The 20,162-nt window shown below is 31.1% G+C and overlaps 1 protein-coding gene across 1 annotated transcript in view; it reads right to left on the bottom strand.

Annotated features, from left to right (window-relative positions):
* The window catches only part of LOC135128327 (visual system homeobox 2-like), a 129,478-nt gene that overhangs the window by 64,781 nt on the left and 44,535 nt on the right, over positions 1 to 20,162 (bottom strand). Inside the window, exons 3-4 of the mRNA XM_064055240.1 lie at positions 4,759 to 4,843; positions 4,277 to 4,400 (exon numbers count right to left, since the gene is read on the bottom strand). Of these exons, the coding sequence (XP_063911310.1) occupies positions 4,277 to 4,400; positions 4,759 to 4,843 (209 nt within the window). The remainder of the gene's footprint in view (positions 1 to 4,276; positions 4,401 to 4,758; positions 4,844 to 20,162) is intronic.

The following is a 20,162-nucleotide window of genomic DNA, read 5'->3' as shown; positions in this document are numbered from 1 at the left end:
TAGGAAAATCAACACAGTAGAGAAAAGAACCCTTACAGTCCACATTTTTGTTCTAACCCTCAATATGTTTTGAAAATCAGTTGGTTCTATATTAGAATTCGACTTCTCTATGGTCGCGTGTCGTCAAATAAAGAAATATCTTCGTCAAGTAGATTATCTTCAATTATTATCTTCTAATAGAGTTCCTGATCCAGGCGGTGAAAATTCAATTGTTTACGGCTTTTTTGGAGTGTAGAAAGAGTAATGTCAAAAACTGAGGGGTATTGGACGTGAAATGTCAATTATCTGTCAACCCGACTGCATTTAAAATTGTAATGATGCTCTAAAGTATGTATATTCGGTTGCGTACTTAATCCACGAAAATAATGTCTGTTATAAATAAATGTCAAATAACAATTTCAAGATCTGTTCCAAATATATTTGTTATTGTATACCCGTTAGAATAAAATCGACAAATATCTGTGAGACGCTTCAACGATGACTTAAGCTAAATATGTTTTAAATAATATTTAGACTGGACTCAAACATTTAAGGCGTTTATGGCTTTGACGTTTAAAGTACTTTACAGCCGACCTTTCATAAAACTTAGTAAATGTAAACTATGCCACGTGCCAGGGACGGCCGAGACGCGAAGGATCGGACTAAGAGTAATTTTGTTTTTAACGTTTCTTCCGTACCTTAATTATTTAATCATTAGTATTCTGCACATTTGAATATATTATTAAGATACTGAAAGCAAAAAACATAAAATCTTTAATAAGTACGATCGCAATCATAGAAAACTGGTCCACTAAGTTTTTTGTCGGTAAATGCAAAACTCAGTCCTGTCCTGTGCTTTTACCAGAAAAGGTTTTTTCAGGTAGGTATCGGTGAGCGGGTTTAAGACATCCGGCTGTGACGGCCTGTTAAATTATAATGGGAGTCAAATTGGTGTGAAGCCATAAACGCCTTAAATGTTTGAGTCCAGTCTACCTCTTTTATCAGACCACTTCTTGGTGCACTTTTTGTCGTTATTTTGGATGATACATTGAACAGTTTTTTGCATTTGCGTTGACAGATTGAGCACCTAATACGATACGAGGTTATAAGATTCAAAATAAATTTTTAATGTTAAAAAAATGCCCGAACGACTGAATTTCCCACGCCCCTAAAGCGTTTCTTCTGAAAATAATAGAATTTGATATTGTGTCAATTTTTATGATATCCTGTATACATAAAAAAATATGGATAATAGCAGTAACAGTGTAAGAAAAAAAAAGGCTCATAAAGCGTTTGGCAAAAAAATTAGGGACGTCATCTAATTGTGGACAGAGATGATTAGATAAATTTTGGTTAGCATATAAACTTTGAAAACAATCGATCTAGTAGTTTCGAAGATAACCTGTGTAATAAAAGTCGACGCATATGACAGACAGACAGACAGACAGACAGACAGACGGAAATGCGAGACCTACTATTTCGTACTTTAGGGGCATGAGACATTGAGAAAACATAAATTAGCCGTTCACCGGATACACCGACCTTACTATAATACTTCTTGCTCGGGAAGTGAACATCAAAACCAAATGTTCTTCTGTACTTAAATGTTGACTTTCTGATTTTTATTATTCGTTTTGATTAAGAAAATAATTAACCTTTTTTTTACGTTATGAAGTATTGTAATAAGGCCTATCGGAAGTTTCATGCCCCTAGAGTACGAAAAAATAGGTCCCCGTTTCCGTCTATCTGTTTGTCTGTATGTGTCGATTTTTATTACACAAATAATCTCCGAAACCTCTGCACCGATTGTGGTCAAATTTTGTATGTGTGTTAAGAATGTTTTGTAGATGGTAAAACGATAATTAAAATTTATCTACTCATCCCTCCCAACACTTTGATGACAACATCTCAAAGTTGTATATAGTAACTGTTACCTAAATTTTATAAAATAACATACTCGTGTATTTTTGGTTTACGAATCCGCCTTGAGTTTTTCCGCTAGCTATCCATTTCAAGACTTTGTTTCCACACCAATACAGAAAATTTACGCCTTGTTACATTAACACTAAACTTATACACTGGTTAAAATAAGATTTTGTTAAAATATATATTGTAAAATTTACGTGTTACTGCCATATCCTGTACCTATACGTATTTTTTAATTAAAATAAATTTATTCGTATGATTCAGAAGCTACAAAAAATCGTCAATTAGTTGCTAATGGTACTCTATTTTTTTTTTTTGTAAAATTTTTATTTTGTGGCAGTACCTAAGCTAGATGTGTAAAACTGAAAATAAGGGTGGATTGTCAAATCACAAATAAAGCAAAATTTACTAATTCTACACATTTCAAATCATATCTACTTAAAATTTTGAGTTGACGTTATCTATTTTTTAAAGGAGATGATAAATAAACAAAATTTTATCAATTCAAATATACCAACTAACTACTATACAGTTAACCTTAAATTTTTTATTATGATAACTGTATGTTTTTGAGAAAATCACCTTAACTACAACTAAAATAAAGATGGATTACTAATTCACAACTGAAATTTTGTGATAACGTCGTTTTTTTTGTAGAAGTAAATACGTAGATTAGGTTGGATACAATGTAACATCAATAAATACAATTATGTGCCTAAGCAATTTGTTTTTCAATCGATATAGAACTTTCTGTTAGGAATATGTTATTATAACTAACATAACAGACTTATTTTGCGAAAATGAGACGATTGGGTTAATTTTTCACATTTTGGCGTTTGTAGATTCAAGAAATTCGTTAAAAAACTGCAGAAATATGAATTTTCAAGCTTTTTATTGTGTTCTCTAGCCTTTTGGACACACAATGGTCCCGAAAATATCAAGGAAACCATCAAATTTTTGTTAGAAATTTTATTCGAAGTTCTGAAGTATATTTGGACTTGTTTTTAAGATTCTAGTATTCCATTCCAGAAGATGTACAGAGATTAGTAAATATTCGTGTTTGTTTACTTAATAATTTTTTGAGATAAATTAATCAATTTCCCGGAAAGGATAAACATATAAATTTTAACGAAGTCCTGTAATCACTAAATCATGTTTAGTGGTTGTTCAAGGTGTCAAAAGGGTAAATTTTAAAAATTTTATTTATTTTACGAAAACCTGTACCTATCCGTAGGTAAAGTTAAAAGTATAGATGCATTAGAAGAGCCCTTCTGTTGCATTTAAAGTATAGATGCAGTGTATATTTGAAATATAAAGGAAATTTATTTAGCAAAATTTTTAGATGATGTCATCAAATTTTGGGTGAGGAAAAAAGTATTAGCCAGCGTTCAATAATCTATAGGTTTTAGGGTTTTCAAGTATGCTTAAAGTGTACTCCCAAAATTTCACAAAAATTAATCCTATTGTTTCAAAATACAGCCCTGACCCGACCTGATCTGATCTGACCTGACCTGACCTGACCTTAGAAAAAGATATTTTGAAGGGGTGGTTGAGACTGAGAATTGTAGGTAAATGTTGCACAGGTTTCTGTTCTATGCAAACGAAACTAAAATTTAGTCTAATAAAACAAAGTGAAAATAACGTTATTTTCACTTTGTTTTATACGTGTTGTACAGTTTTTTTTTAATATAAGTATATTATTAGAACTATTTTCAAAAAATGCTAGTTTTCCTATACCTTGTTTACTACAACAAAAATAAAATTTTGTGAAACTGAAACCACGGGTTGGTTCTTGATTTAAATTGTAAACTTTTCAACATCTTATGAGGCTAGTTTCTACCTTAACTAATGTTACATTATGTCACTAATGCAGAAAAAAATCAAACAACCCTCAGCAGAAGGTAGGTATTAGTTTTTTACTGTGAAGTTAAACACTGACAACTTAAAGTAGCAACGTATTCAATGGCAATAATCCCTTTCGAAAAATAAATCAACTCTTTGTTTTTATTTAAAAATTGTTATGATTCTAAGCAAAAATAATAATTTATGGGTAAAACGAAGATGAGTCGAAAATTTTGCACGAAACATGTAGATTCTAATACAATTACTGCCCAATAATATATTTTACTGAAAACATAGACTTCTCTTACAACGTATTTTATCGAACAAGTTATTTGGTTTATTTAAAAGATGTTCCCTTTAAGAAAGTTTTATAGTTTACTAAATAGAAGTTAGACTATGTCGATAACAACCACCGTATTGATTTCTAATTTGTTTATTTTCCCCACATATACCCACAATGTTATTTTTTCACCACACACAAAAATTGATTGATAGGAAGTTTAACAAAACAGCAAATATATTGACTCACCTGTATCCGATCTTCCGGTAAATCTGTTTTCAGGCTGAGCATTTCCCTGGCGTAAACGTCCGGATAGTGTGCATCTTTGAAGGCCTTCTCCAGTTCTTCCAGTTGGTAGCTCGTGAAAATCGTCCTGCCACACACCCACCAAGGGTAGTTAAATATGTAACACAGTGTTCTAGTCTAACTAAACATAGCACTTGACACCTTTACGATCTTCGAATGATTAAACTTTCAACAAACAAGAAATTATTTCGTCACTCACTCTAAAGATGTTAAGTCAAAAATTGAAGAGGGCGAAAGAAATTCTTTTGCTTATCGTTAATACATAATGAGGTTTAAATTGAAGAGTAATAATCCTGAAATGTGCGGTATTTGAGCCAATGTAAAAAGACCTGTAAAGAATCTGTTACATGTTGGTATTATTTTTGTAATATTTTTAGTTTTATCTTAAGAGTTTTAGCAAACGTACGATTAAAATAAGTAGTTACCTATGACGCCTCTTCTTTTTCTTCTTTTTATTAAAGCTTCCTATACCATCTGTCATCGAAAAGTCTTTGGAATTGTCTAACTGTCCTGCAACAAAAATTTTCTTTTTAGATGTTAGTGTAGGATTCTTGAAATTAACAGAGGGTAGGAGAAAATGGCATTTAAACGTTCTGTATAATAATGACACAGTAATGTTCTTAACAGGAACAAAAAGAATATAGTTTTTACTAATTTACCTCTGAAAAATACGTTCAGCAGATAAAATGATTTCTGCGCTGAACCAGAAGCTACTTTGAAATAAAGTGAATTTCCAAGCGCTCTTCGCAATTACCTAGGGTTGCGGTATTCTTTATTGGAAATTCCAAAGCTAGTCAGTTAATTTCGAAAGCAGAATGAGTATAAAATCCCTCTCCCTAAATGCCCTAAATAGCTTTAGCGCCATCTTAATTCACTTAACATTCCCGTCTGCACGCGATACGCTTCTATGCCTTGAACCACTCCGCATTATTATTACCACTTTCATAAAATTATGCCCGCTGTCCACATTCCCTCCCCCGTAAAAAAAGGATTGATTTACGCCCAGTGTTGCCAGCAAAAATAAAAAACCCAAATTGTGTAATTTAACCGCAACCATCACCAGATAAGGGTAGTAGTAATCGGGCGTTGACTGTACTGACTTATGAAATACCATAGGGCCATTAGCGCAATTTATGGACGACAGACCCGTTGATTGCCCATACCCTGTTTGCGTTCACCCCTTCTACATCCCGAAAATACTTAATAACTTTACAGATAAATTAACCGCTGTCCTTTTCCGCGAAACTCGCCCTAAATTAACGACGGATCAAATTAAAAAATTTCAGACGAGTCGCTTTTCGAAAACTGGATTTATTGTGAGAAGAGGCTGTCAGCTGCGTCGCGATCATGGCGCGGGGGCTGTGCGTGCCCCCCGGGGAGGGGGCGGACGTACCCCCGGGGAAATGGCTGCACTTCACTTGGGTATAATTGAATTTTCAAACCGGTAGATTATTGGGCAGGAGATTGCTCCAGCGTCCCTGTGTTGATTAGTTATTTCGTTTCGTTTTCTGGATTACGACATATGGGTAATTTTAAACTTGGGTAAACTTCGATTTCTTATTCCGACGTCTTTGCGCTTATTTGTATCGATCTCAGGAGCGAATTAAATGTACACACAAGTTGTTCAGATAAGTAGTGAAAAATGTGTTTACATAGAACTGGCAGTTTGCGTTATATGCACTTACTGATTTCGTTGGGGGTGACCTAATTTGACACCACCTTTACTTTATATTAAACACAGTCAGGCAAATGTCAAAGACCATTTAGATGATTTATGTTCTTATCAAAAACGCTATAAATTTCGAAAATATTTACAAAAAAATGTTGCCTCTTAAAAATTAGGTATCGCTACATAATAATTATCTAATACGTAGAAATTATACACTTCTATTATATTTGTGAGTTGTGATTTTGTTATTTCATAACTGACATTTCTTTTTTGCGATTTAACTCTATGACTAAAACATTATTATTTTGTTCATGCAAATTTTTACAGAGTGTTTAGGATAAAATGTCATTAACATAACAGTATGAGTGATCCCTATTTTTCTCACAATACTCGATTTATATAACAACATGATTGCGACTATCGTTCATACCTATTTTATTGATTCGATAGTTTTATTGAGCAAGTTGACACATATTTCGTGTTATGTTGTGAAAAATTATAGCATTTTCAACAAATAACATGGAGAATAGAAAGTTTTGCTTCATTTGGAATAGAATAGAATAGTTGCATTGAGTAGGATGGAATAAAATCGAATAGGACAAAATAGGACACAATCGGATAGAATAGGACAGAATAGAAGATTATAGGACAGAATACAATAGGACAGAATTAGATAAAATAGAAGAGAATAGGGTAGAATGGGATAGAAAAAAATAGAGTAGAATAAAACGTTGTATAAAAAAAAAATATTTCGACAGCACTTAAAGTATAGTCCAATAAATCTCGCTTCTTTGAAAAGTCATAAAATTGAATTTTGCGATTTTTGTTTTGTGATAACCGTTATAAAATAAAAATCAGTAGCGTAAATAACACCCCCGCAACCCTTGCGCCGCGAGAACTCAAATTTCAGGGGTGCGCGGTCAACATGCTTAACTTCGATTGTTTATGTTCATACTTCATGCGACTATTAGTACGTTCCGCAGCGGCATTTATGTTAAAAAAAATGACACGCATGGGAGAGGACTAATTAATTAGTTAATTAATTTCCCAAAAAACTGAATATCTAGCGTAAACTCTCATGAATTTGAAGAACATCTATTGGGTTACTTTATAAGATGACGTATTATTTTTTGAATGGGGGCATAAACGAACCAATTGTAATTAATATTGATTATATTAATCTTAAATGTTTGTAAAATTTCACATCACTCGGTTTTGCAATTTTTTTTGTTATAAAATTTTGATTATACCTATCCCAAAAATTTGGACGCCTAGGGTAAAAACTCAACACGAATTCATTAATCACCCATGTCAGAGTAGTTATTTTATAAAATTTTAATAACATTTACCAATGTAAATTTTGGAGATGACGTCATCCTATTGTTGGTGGGGATGACTAGTCAAATTTTGGTTATTTTTTTACCATTTATACGGTATTCCTAATATAAACATAAAATTTGACAACAATCGGTCCGGTAGTTTCGGAAATAATCTGTCTAATAAAAATCTACTGTTGGGGCCATGAAACGTCGAGAAAACATGAAAGTAGCTTACGCTCAAGAAGTAAAAAATATACAAAAGGTTAGAAAACCCCTTCTTACGTACGGGATATATCGACTACATGAAACACGTGGCTAATATTGTATAAATATTTTGTTAAAGTAAAATCAAGGTGGATTCATAAACCATAGACACAGGAATATGTTATTTTATGAAATTTAAGCAGTACTTATTAAGCAAAATGTTGACGCGATATCATCACATTGATGGTGGGGATGATGAGATAAATTTTTGTTAGCGTTTTACCTTTTTTTATATCAACACGATATTCCTAAGATACCTATAAAACTAATACAGGCGGCAGATGGCAGACAGACGGCAGATGGCAGACAGACGGCACACGGCAGACTACAGACAGATCGACGGAAACGGAAGACCTATTATTTCGTACTCTAGGAGTCATAAAACGTCCAGAAACATAAAAGTAGCTATTTGTTGGATCGAACGAACGAAGGAATAGTTACGTTAATGTTTTCTCGGTATTTCATGGGCTCTAGAGTACGCGTTTCCGTCTCTTTATCGTTTGTCTGTTTCTGTCGATTTTTTTTAGACAGATAATCTGGGAAACTACTGGACTGATTGTTGTCAAATTTTATATGTGGGTATGTTAGGAATATCGTGTAGATATGATAAAATGTGCCAAAATTTGCCTAGTCATCTCCACCTACAATTTGGTGACTTCCCCTCAACATTTTTTTCTAAAGACCATTTAAATTTTATTAAATAACATTACTCTTGTACCTGTGATTTATAAATCCGCCTTGAGTTTTTACCCTGGGCATCCAAATTTTCGCAAAAATGTCCAAATTTTATAATAAACTTTTACAGTAATAAAAACGACACGGTAACCATATTTTCGATGGCATCCTCGACTTGGCCTTTTTTTCTATAACTGTGATTCTCATTATCTACATTTTTTTAATTAAAAATAGACGTTATCAAAAAATAAGGATTTATGATTATTTATTGTACTGTACTTCAAGAGCAAAAAAAATTCTGTCGAAATAACCTAATCTAATATTAGTCCGAGAAAACATACAGAGTAAGTATTTATCAAAATAGCAAGTAGAGGTATTCTTTCAGAGCAAAATAAAGTTGCTTGTCTTTAACAATAAAAACCGGTGGTCTCCCGTTTCCGTCTGTCTGTCTGGTGTCTGGATCCATTTTTATTAGACAAGTAATCTCTGAAACTACTGGACCGATTGTTGTCATTTTTGTATGTATATTAGGAATATCATGTAGATGGTTAAACGCTAACTAAAATTTGGATAATCATCCCCGCCATCAATGGGATGACGTCATCTCCAAAATTTATAATAAAAAGTTTTTTTTAATTTTACAAAATAAGAATCCGTGTTTAATTTTCACCCTAGACATCCATATTTTTTTGAAAAACTTCTAGTAATTGCCAAAGTGTTCATAGATTGGAAAGACTCTAGAGGGTCTAAAGACTCTAAGGACTCTAAAGGGTCAAAAGATAAAATTCTGTTTCGAATACTTGCTTGAAACTTAGAAATCTTGAAAATATTGGAAAAATTTGAATTTCAAAATTCGGGTATAACTGGAGCCTGATAATTTTAGAGATTTTGGAAAATGTGGAAATTCTGTTCATTTTGTGTACTTAGGAAAATCTGAAAAATTGGGCTAAACCTGGACATTTTGGAGATTTTGAAAATTTTGCAAATTACGAAAATTCCCAAAAAATAAAAGAAAATAAAAAAATATTAAATCTCAAAATTCCAAAGTTTCCAAATGTTTGAAATATTTAAAAGGTTTCAAACCTTTCAAAAATTCTAAAGACTCGACAATTCTAAAAATCTTTTCATACGATAGAATTTGTGAATTGTAAAGGCACCAAAGATGCTAAATTATCTAAAGTTTTAGGTTCTAAATAGAAGAGTCGTTCAACAAAATCTTAAAAATCGTAAAGATCTTAAAAATTACAGATATTATAAAAATTCTAAACTTTATAAAATTTCTAGTAATTTTGAAGTATCCAAAATTGATAAAGATTGTTAAAACTCTAAGGACTCTGAAAACTCCAAAGATTCTAAATACTCTAAGGACTCAAACGTTATAAAGGTTTTTAAAATTCTGTTCCTAATATTTCAAAGATTCTATAATTTGTAAAAAACGCATGAACTCTTAACATGACAAGAGATTCTAAAGATTTCAGAGATTCCAAAAATTTCAAAGATTTAAAGACTCTTGGGTCTATCAATTTTAGAAAACCTGGAAACATTTAGAAGGTGTGAAAAATCTGGAAGACCTAGAAGTCATGAGAACTGAGGAAAATGTTGAATTCTGGCATATCCAAAGACTGATATTTCTATAACATTTAGAAAATCTGGAACTTTTGGAAATTTCAAAAATTTACTCGATTCTAGAAATTCTAAACATTTTACTAAATTTGTGAAAATCTACCAAATACTGTGAAAGTTTAAAGTCTTCTCTAAATTTCTAAGATTTCTGAAAATCCAAGAGTGCCAAAACTTTAAGGAGCCTATTAATACTAAATTGATATATGTCACCTTGCTAAAATGTTAATGACGTTATTAAAAAAAATTATAAGTATGGAAAAAGTTACTATAAAGATGAAAAAAAAGAATTCTCAAAGTTAAATTTAATAATAACTTTTCGAAGTTGTATATTTGTTCGACTATACTTTAGGGTCTAGGGAAGTTATGTTGAAATAAGTTTCAACCAAATTTTTTGATTTCAAAAAAACATTGTACATTGTACATTTTAATTTAAAAACACAAAACCGAAAACTCTTAAATTCTATACACACTTGAACATCGTGAACATGGTAAATCACTAATTAGAATTCATCTGTCCATCCCTTCCAAAATTTGATGACGTCATTTAAAAATTTTGTTAATTAAATCTCGCTTGAAATTTATAATATGACATGCTTCTTTGTGCTTTAATTAGTGAATGAAGAATGCAGAAATTATTTTAATGATTAAATGATAAACGGGTCACCCAATTGTCCAAAACTCTGAATATACCTACGTAGTTACAAAATATTTATTAGAATAATTTTTCTTGAAACATACAATATACAGTAGATATGCTCCTTTCAAGGTAGGTTCATAATCTGCCCTTAATCCCTATTTTTATCTTAATTCCTAATGTAAAAATTGCAGACGTCTATGAAAAATAAAGTAATTTTGTTTTCTTACTGCAACTCTGGACGTCATCAGATACAAGGTTTCTAGTTTTGCATAACCGCTATCCAATTAAAATAAATAAATTATGCATTTGAAACAATTGCAAACGTCAATACTATTGTAAACTAGTTAGTAGTGTACAGATCAGTATTAGTATAAATTTTGTGGATATCTTAATTATTAATTAATTAATATTTTAGTATACATAACGTATTAATATAATTCTTATTTAGTTTTGCTGTTGCCTGTACGTTTTTATTAGAATTAACTATAGTGTTGTAGAAAAAAAAAAAAAAAACGAAGAACACAAGTATTTTTGGTAGCGTGCACTATAATTTCTTTGCTTTAATAATAATTAAACATTTTTGTTTGTTAATAGATTTTTATTAAATCAAATCTCTATTAGAAAACTTTTAATAAATCGTCGAATTCAATTTGTAACCCCCTCTCGAATTGAGCTGCTTAAAATCCACAACATCAACGTCTTAGATCGAATTTGCGCCCATACAGCAAGATTATTTGTTTAGTGCTAATGCAATTCATTAAGTGAGTAATGTCCACATGTTAGCAAGTGTATTACATTCCCTAAGCGCCCCTAATCGAGCGTTAAGTCGGTCTCCAGGGGCATTGCAGTAACCCCTGAAAATGTTTCTTATTGACAACACCGATCCACTTGTGCACATGTTGTTTCAGCCGCCGGTATCTATAAAATTTAATTGAATATTTAAAGTACTTGCACCATCTTGAATAAATCGTTTGGGTGTGGAAGAGTTAAATAACCAAATGTCTAGACGTGTTACCATGATGTTATTTTACGGACCAAGAAATGCACCCAAACTTTGAATTAGTAATGTACTTTATAGCTACTGCACTGTCGAGATCGTTTCCTCTGCTCAGTTTTATGCCACTGCACTGCAGCTTCCTCAACAACTCCGACGCTAAATGCACATTTATGCAAAAAATTTAAATACGTTATAATCCCAGAGAGCAGCTTCCGGAGATCTTCATCTTAAAAACGATACCGGAATAAGATATTTTATTGTTTTAAACACCCATGTCTCATTTAGTTTAAATTATTCATTGGTAGTTTAACACTCGTGGCGAAGCAGTGTAAAAAATCTTAGATATTCAGTAAATAACTTAGTCTTTAATATCGTATTTAAATAATGCATTTTTGTGTTAATAGTGGTAGCGAAGCAGCTAATACCCTCTTCGGAACATTATTCGGTCCTAAAAATTACCAACCATCCGTTCAAGACCTTCGCGGCTTAAAAATCATTCCGCAGTCACAATTTTAATCAAGATTCGCTTCCCTCCAATTCCCCCAATTGTGTCAAGAGAATAATGAAGAAATTTTTTGGTTTCCTACAAAACACCATTCGTTCCTTATCTCCTACCACCCTTACATTCTCGTTCCCCCGGCAAGAAACATGCTCAAAGTGTTTATTTCCCTGCTAACATCTTCATTATAGCCGCAGATCGGTTTAAATTACACAGCTTTTCTGTGTCTTTGTTTGCTGCCAATACCTTGGTCTATTAAGAAATTGGTGCTTTTTTTAACGAGAGGGAGACGCATTGTACTTTGTTTTATAATGATGTGGGGACTGAAACAGATCGGGATAAGAATAGGAGTAACGATCCATAAGTAGTAAATTTTGGTCGTGTAATGTTGGTAATGCGACCATAACATCCAATCAGGGAGGATTTATGAGCGGACAGTCTTGTAAATTCAGCTGCGGGTGGTCTGCAAATCCAATTGTGCCAACATACTAGATTAAGCCGATTGATATTTAGGGCGAGTTTGAAGATATACTGCCCTTTGCTTTGCGGAAGTTGTTTACATCCATTACAAAGATTCCTGCAGATTCATTTTAGGAGAAAAGTTCGACATCATTTCTTGATCTGTTCACTATAAGTATTCTTTCAGTACATTTAATAATAATAACACACAAATTTCCATATCTCTGATAGTAGTAACTTTCTAACGTTTACACCAAGTGTTCTAACTAACAAATAATCAGATATTCTAAAGTTAGCACATGTTATTACAGCCAATAGTCAATTTATGTCACCGTTTTCAACATTGTCTAAAGTCAGCTTGGCGTAACAGAACAGTAAATTGGACTGCTGCCGCCATTAAATTAGAACACAATTGAATAAAAAGGAATTAAAAGTCTCGGCGAGTGCATGAAAGCGTGACGTTTGTAGAATGCGTCAACCATGATGCCGGTGTTTTCACACCTTAAACCCTTCATGTCCGTTAATAAGGGTTCGTAGGTGGAGCTCTCGAGGAGTTCACACCTCGCATTTCATTCACACGGAGCAATCTATCCCTAACTAAATCACACACATCCTTTTGTTTATACGCACTGGTTTGTTGAGTGCCAGAAATGCGATATGGCATAAGGACGCAAACAGGTACTTAAGAATGGGTTTTTAGTCCTGAGTATAATGTTGTAACACATAAACTATAGCCATTATTAAGTTGGCGGAGAGTTTATTGTCCACTATAGTGTCCATAAAGTGGACGTAAAGAGAACAACATCAACAAACCACAAAATATATTTTAATGGCTTTAATGAAGGCTATAGAATTTAACAAGTACTTTTAAATCAGATTCTGGTACAAAGCTATTCTTGTGTATGATTTTGACACCTACCTACCTTAAAGCTGACTGAATTTTTTCTTCGTGCAGACTGGTATATTTTTGAAATTGACATTTTTGTAAAAAAAAAATCAAAAGGAAAATATATCATTTTTCTTAAATTGGTTCCAAAAAAACCTTCTGTTATGTTGGCTAGCAACCTGTAAATTTGCTGTTATTTTTGAATTTCTTGAAAACTTCAAATAATACTTTTATACATATAAAGAAATAAAAATTAAGTTCTCTTGTGGCAAATAAACTAAAAATATTACTGAAAAAGTTGCTTTTTGTTTCTTAACTTGCTTCTTATGCGAGCAGCGGCTTTAAACTAATTTTAAATAATCGTTTAAGATGAAACACCCTATGTTTTTGGAAGCCAATATTTACTACATTCTTACTTCCTGGCCGAATTATTAGGTTTTTTCCAGCTTTTCGTAGATATCATACTAGAATATGAAAAAGTTGGTCTCCCGCTGCAGTATACTTTATAGTTTTGTTTTAGAATCCACGGTAAGATCTTTCGAAATTTGGACAATGTAATAACTTTGATTTCAGTATTTTATTTATTCTCCCTCTGGAAAGTTAATGACGTCATCTCAAAAACGTATAAAATATCTGTTTTTTATAAAAATTGTTCGATATGTAGGTAGCATTATTTGTACTTTTAAATATTTTTTAGAAATGTCTATACAGGATGTTTACAAGAATGAATTAACGACTCAATTAATTTTATGGATACAATTTTTTGAGTTTTTTAATTATTATTTTAATTTTCCAAAAATACAGGTTTCATAAAAAAATTAAAATTTGCCGAATCAGTTCATAATACCTTTGAGACCTCATTAATTAATTATTACCAATATAAAAAAGTCAGTGAGGACCATACACGAAAATTATCTTTATTTATACAGAGTGTTCCGTTTTTAAGGCTTAACACACACTTCAGTTACACCATAAGTACAATATACCTACTAATAATATTATATTTTTTACATAGGTATTCTGATTGACCTTTTCTTAGACCTTATAACTACTGTTTTGAAGCGACGTCAGTGTCACAAAAGAACCTAAATAAATATTTTTAAAATCTGTGTAACAATATTCTGTACAAAATGACCAGAAATTGACGGATAAGCTCACAGGTACGTTATTAAGAAACCTCTGAAGAACTTGAAAAATATTGTTAAAAAATCCCTGAACCAATAAAAATTTTTGAAAATATTATACCTACCCTAATTTTGAAGAATTACTTCTGATATGCTTCAATGTGAATTTAATTGACGGTCTAAAATCCCAATAAAAATTGTTTAAAATGACAACAATAAAAAATATCTTTGTAGATCGTAATAAAGTAAATTATTATTAAATTAATAATAACTAAATATTTAACTGCCTATTATAACTGCAGTTCGTTACAACAAATCAGAATTACGAAGTTAATTCCCCAATTTTGAAGTGAAGTATTTTCAAAAATTTGGTTCATCGATTTTTTAACCATTTTTTTTCTAGTTCTTCAGTGGGTTCTCAACCATGTAACGTTGAGCTTAACTGTCATTTTTTATTATCCTGTATACAAAAGTAAAACACAAGGACTTCTGAAAACTATTTTATAACTATTCTTAAAAAAAAAATTCAAACTTTCAAAAAACACTTATGGTCCCAGACATTTTTCCTTTAAAAATGAACCAAAGGACTTTTTCATATTTAAAAATTAAAACATAAGTGTCTTCAAATATTCTTTTCAATTCTTTTAAAAACAAAACACCAGGAGTTTTCAAGTTTTTTCAAATAAAAAAAAGAAGGTCCTCTGAAGATTCTTTCACATTATTTAAAATAAAGACACGTATGACTCTTAGAATTATTCCAAACTCTTTCAAAAATCAAGTACTAGGGATTCATAAGATTTTTACAAAATCAAATACTTAACAGAAGTCTCCAATTTTCTTTAAAATTACTAAAAAAAAACAAAATAAAAGAGCTCTCAAATAGAACATAAAGTGAACCAGAAAGATTTTTTCAAACTTAAACAGCAATATACCAATTGAATAAATCATAAAATTTGGTTGTTAGACATCCACAAAAAAGAAACTAAGAGCGCCCACCCCAGATTCTTTGAAATTCTTTCAAGAACAAAACAGGAATTTTTAAGATCCTTCCAAATTCTTTCTAAAACAAAATACAGGGGGTTCCTATGCATGCATATGCTTAAAAAAATATTAAGGGCACATGCGAGTAGATTTTTTTGAATTTTCTAAAACAAACAACACGGGGCCTAGAGATTATTTTTTCAAATTTCCTCTCAAAAAAGTAACAAAGATCTCTAAGATCTTTTCAAATTCTCTCAAAAACAAAGCATAATGGATCCTAAGATTTTTTTCCACTCTTTAAAATATTAAACAACCCGAGAGTTTTTTCAAATTTCCTCTCAAAAAAAAAAACACCAAAAATATCAAAGATCTCTTCTAATTCTTCCAAAAACCAAAACAGAAGAGACCTCTAAGGTTCTTTACATATAAAAAAAAGACGCTAGGGTATCAACGTTTTAAATATATTGAGATTTTTCCAAATTATTTAAAATAAACTAAAGGCACCTTTAAAATTCACATTTTGGAAGCAAAATGGAAGGATCTTAAAGTTTTTTTCAAACACTTCCAAAAAATAAAATAAAAAGTAAAAGATATGTTTATATTCAAAAAATCGCCTCCAAGGTATTTTCTATACACAAAAATCTTAAAATGTTACAATTTTCAAATATCGATATTTCTGTTTTCCAAATAGAATACTCTATATTTTATTACTGCATTTATACTGTTTCTGTTAAGTATTTTTTATATTTAAAGTTCATACCTACTGCGATTTTTACTTTTTTGAATAATAGAACAAATAAAATACAGGTTGTTAGAAAAGAATTAAATATTGACATTTAAGAATTCTAATTTTTAGAATTTTTTGTGAACACTCTGTATATTAAAATTTGATTTAATTGATACCGCAACGAAATATGTAACTCTGTTTATCTAAAAAATCTAAAAATCTTTTTGAAAATATTTTACTCTAAAAGTTGAAGAATTAACTTCGTAATTCATACATATGTTTCAATGTGAATTTAATTGACAGTCAAAAATTTCGATAAAAATTGTTTAAAATGACATCTGACAACAGTAGAAAATGTCTTTGTGGATCGTAATCAAGCAAATTATTATTAAATTATAAATAACCAACTGCCTATTGGACCTGCAGTTCGTTAAAACAAATCAAAATTACGAGGTTAATTCCCCAGTTTTGAAATTTGGTATTTTCAAAAATTTGGTTCAGCGATTTTTTTAACCAATTTTTTTTCTAGTTCTTCAGTGGCTTCTCAACAAAGTAACATCGAGCTTAGCCTACTATTTTATATTCTAAAAAAATCAAACTTTGAAAAATCACTTGTGTGGTTTCAGACATTTTTTCGTATTTGTTTAAAAATGAGCCAAGGGAGTCTTGAAGATTTGTTTATTCACCCAAAAATATCTAACAAAAATTTCCAAGATTTTTACAAATTTCAGAAACAACATAAAAAGGGATCTAAAGACTCTTTCACATTTTAAAATCAAAACATCATCAAACATTAACCTCTTTCAAAAACAAAACACCAGGGGTTTTCAAGTTTTTTCAAAAAAAAAACAAGATTCTCTGGAGATTCTTCCACATTCTTTACAATAAAGATACCTAGGACTCTTAGATCATTCCAAACTCTTTCAAAAACCAAATGTTCCTAAAATTTTTAGAAATTTTAAAATTTTTTCGTATTTTACCAAAAACCAAAAATCTAACAGAAGTCCCCTATCTCCTTTCAAATTATTTAAAAAATTAAAATGTACCGCAACGATTTATTCATACATTGACAGCAATATACCAATCAGAGCTGTTCAAAGTACTCAAAAAAAGTACTTGAAGTATCAAGTACAAAGTACTACTTGAAATAGTGTTCAAGTAAAGTACCAAGTACTTACTTTCAGCAAGAGTATTTCAAGTATCAAGTACTTTTCAGATGTACTTGAAGTACAAGCCAAGTACATTACTTCAAGTACTTACGAGTACTTGAAGTACTGGAGGTATACTTCAAGTACTTACAAATACTTGAAGTACTGAAAATGCTTCAAGTACTTTCTAATTATTTGAAATACTGTAGAATTAGATAACTTTTCCTGTTTTTTTTAAAAAAGCTTAATATATTTTAGAACTGAATTTTTTAATACTCAGAATTTAAGTATACAATAATACATATTTCGCCACACAAAAAATTGCATAAGCATCAACTTAAATGCAGAATGGTAGCTCACTTATTAATAATACTATGTTATTTATAAACAATATTCTTTTGAAATACTTTTACATCTTTCTGTTGACACAATGCCTTCGACAAAATTAACGTCTATTTCTAATTTAAAATTTAAAATAAAATACATGACGGCGTTGTCTATGTATGCTTACTATTAATTTATAACAAAAACATCGGCGCTGTATGGTATTTTCTCAGGCTTCTGTTGCCTTTTTTTAATATTTTGAATTTTGGTTCACCACCAAAACGTTCTGATTTTTTAATAAAGTTGTGTTAAAAATATATCAATTTTATGAACCGGTTCCGTGTTTAAGTTTGTGGGCAGTTTACAGCACCCTTAATCATTACCCACTGTGAAAGTGCACAGGGCCGGATTTCTGAAAGTGAAATTTTTCAGAAAAAAATTTTAAGAGCAGTGCGATACATATACATGCTCGTGACATAAAAATGTTTAAGTCACTATGTTGCATTTTCAAAAAAAATGTATGAATTTTTTAAATAAAAAATAAAATGCCTAAAACGAGAGTCCATTTTCAGCGAAAACTATAACGCTTGAAAAATATCAAGGTGATCAAAGTAATTAGTCGTTTTTTACTTTTGCGGTTACCAAAAATGCTGAGAATTTTCTTGGAATGAATGCCCCATATTCCTGAATATATCTGTCTACCACTTACGTATTTACTATTCTAAAAACTACTAAATTAACCTAAATACTACAGTAACTAAATAGTAAACACACTAATCACTACAATGTTTGTCTATCTAAGTATGTAACTTTACATTGACAAATCACAAATAATTGGTTCGTAAGGCTGTTCCGTCCATTTATACAAAATTTTGTTCCTCTAATGCCACAATACTTTCAAAATTTTCCTTTACATTTTCGATTGGCTTATTTTTTATTTTTACCTGAAAACCCAAAGAAGATGACATTAGTAACTGATAACTACAATGACTTCAGGAATGCCTAACGGCTTTTGCGAAAATTCAGGTAACTATGTACTAAATTTATTATTGTTAAAATATTTCGTAGGGGTGTATTTATCTAGGCAATTATACTAACTAATCGCGAATTTCATTAACTTTGTATTTTTTTTATAATGTGAATATGTGTTTTGTTCCATTTACGGAAGGGGCCACTGACCCTTTTGGGTATCTTTACCTGATATTGTAAATACAAATGTAAATTCAGTACTTCTGTAACCGTCCTGTATTTAAACATCGAAACCGAACGCTGTCTATTATTTCGCACACAACAAAACAAAGGTCCTTCGAGCAATATCAAAGTACAATTCGGTACTCATCAAAACCATACAATCATGGTCGTATCAACTGGATTACAAAAAACATTGGTACTACGAGCCGAGTTTCACGAAACATATTTCATTTTGAACAATATTGGGTTTATGTAATAAGCGATGCAATGCAAAACGTAAAGTTGTTGTACGGTAATAAATAAAATCCGCACAGGAAAGATAAATGACACTAATTAGTGTGACTTTTAAAATCATTGTTTTTCTGCATTACGTCTTTTTAAATTGTTGGTGTTCAAATAATTCACACAATTTAACAGATTATTTGAAACTGTAATGTGAGAAAATATAAGTAGTAATAACAAACTAAGTTTATATGGCTGAACCATGTATAAACAAAAAAAGAAAATTTGGTAAAAAACGAGTGTCTAACATGATAAAGAAAATTAAACTGCAAAATATTTAACATAAAATTGTGTTTAAATTCTAGGAGGGAGAGGCAAATATGAAAGTCTGTACCTGCCATCAGCTATTGCTATTATAATAAAAGGAATAATCCCCTGCCGTGTTCTCCGCCCTGACCAGGCTTCTTACTGACAAATACACGGCGGGGTTAAGAAACTAATGAAAGAATAAATATCTTTTTGAACGAGTACTGAATCATTTCTTAAATATTTTCAAATCCGACCTTGCACTTTAGCAGGTACGTCAACAAACCCGATTCCCTTTGGGGTACCGGGAAGGTACTGAAAAACTACCCGCAAAGTTAAGTTCCAGACCAAAATACAAAAAAGACAAAATTCATATATTCACAACTTTACATCGCTGAAAATTTTACATCCACTCTCAAATGACATATTTATGACATTAATTTTCTTACCTACCTATCTATCGGCATTATGCAAGTACCTATGAAATGTACGTCATATTGTGGATAAGATATCCACAATCACAGATCAAAATATAACCTCACAGGAAACAAACACGATTTTACTATAAAAATACATCTAATCAAATAATTGAATTAATAACTTCAAGTATTTAACAGACCCTATTTTGAGATGTGAAAACTTCGTAAAATAGAGACTAAAGTATTTGAAATTTGCACTTTCATACTTCAAGTAATTCAAGAGTATTTAAAATACTGAGTGAAGTACTTGGAGTAAAGTACTTGGCAAAATCAAGTACTAAACTCAAGTACATTTTAGA

The sequence above is a fragment of the Zophobas morio genome, unplaced genomic scaffold (assembly GCF_036711695.1).
Source record: "Zophobas morio isolate AGI-343-1 ecotype UQ-CSIRO unplaced genomic scaffold, CSIRO_AGI_Zmor_V1 ptg000002l, whole genome shotgun sequence".
In the NCBI taxonomy this organism is placed as follows: domain Eukaryota; kingdom Metazoa; phylum Arthropoda; class Insecta; order Coleoptera; family Tenebrionidae; genus Zophobas; species Zophobas morio.
This window is presented reverse-complemented; position numbering and strand designations above follow the sequence as displayed.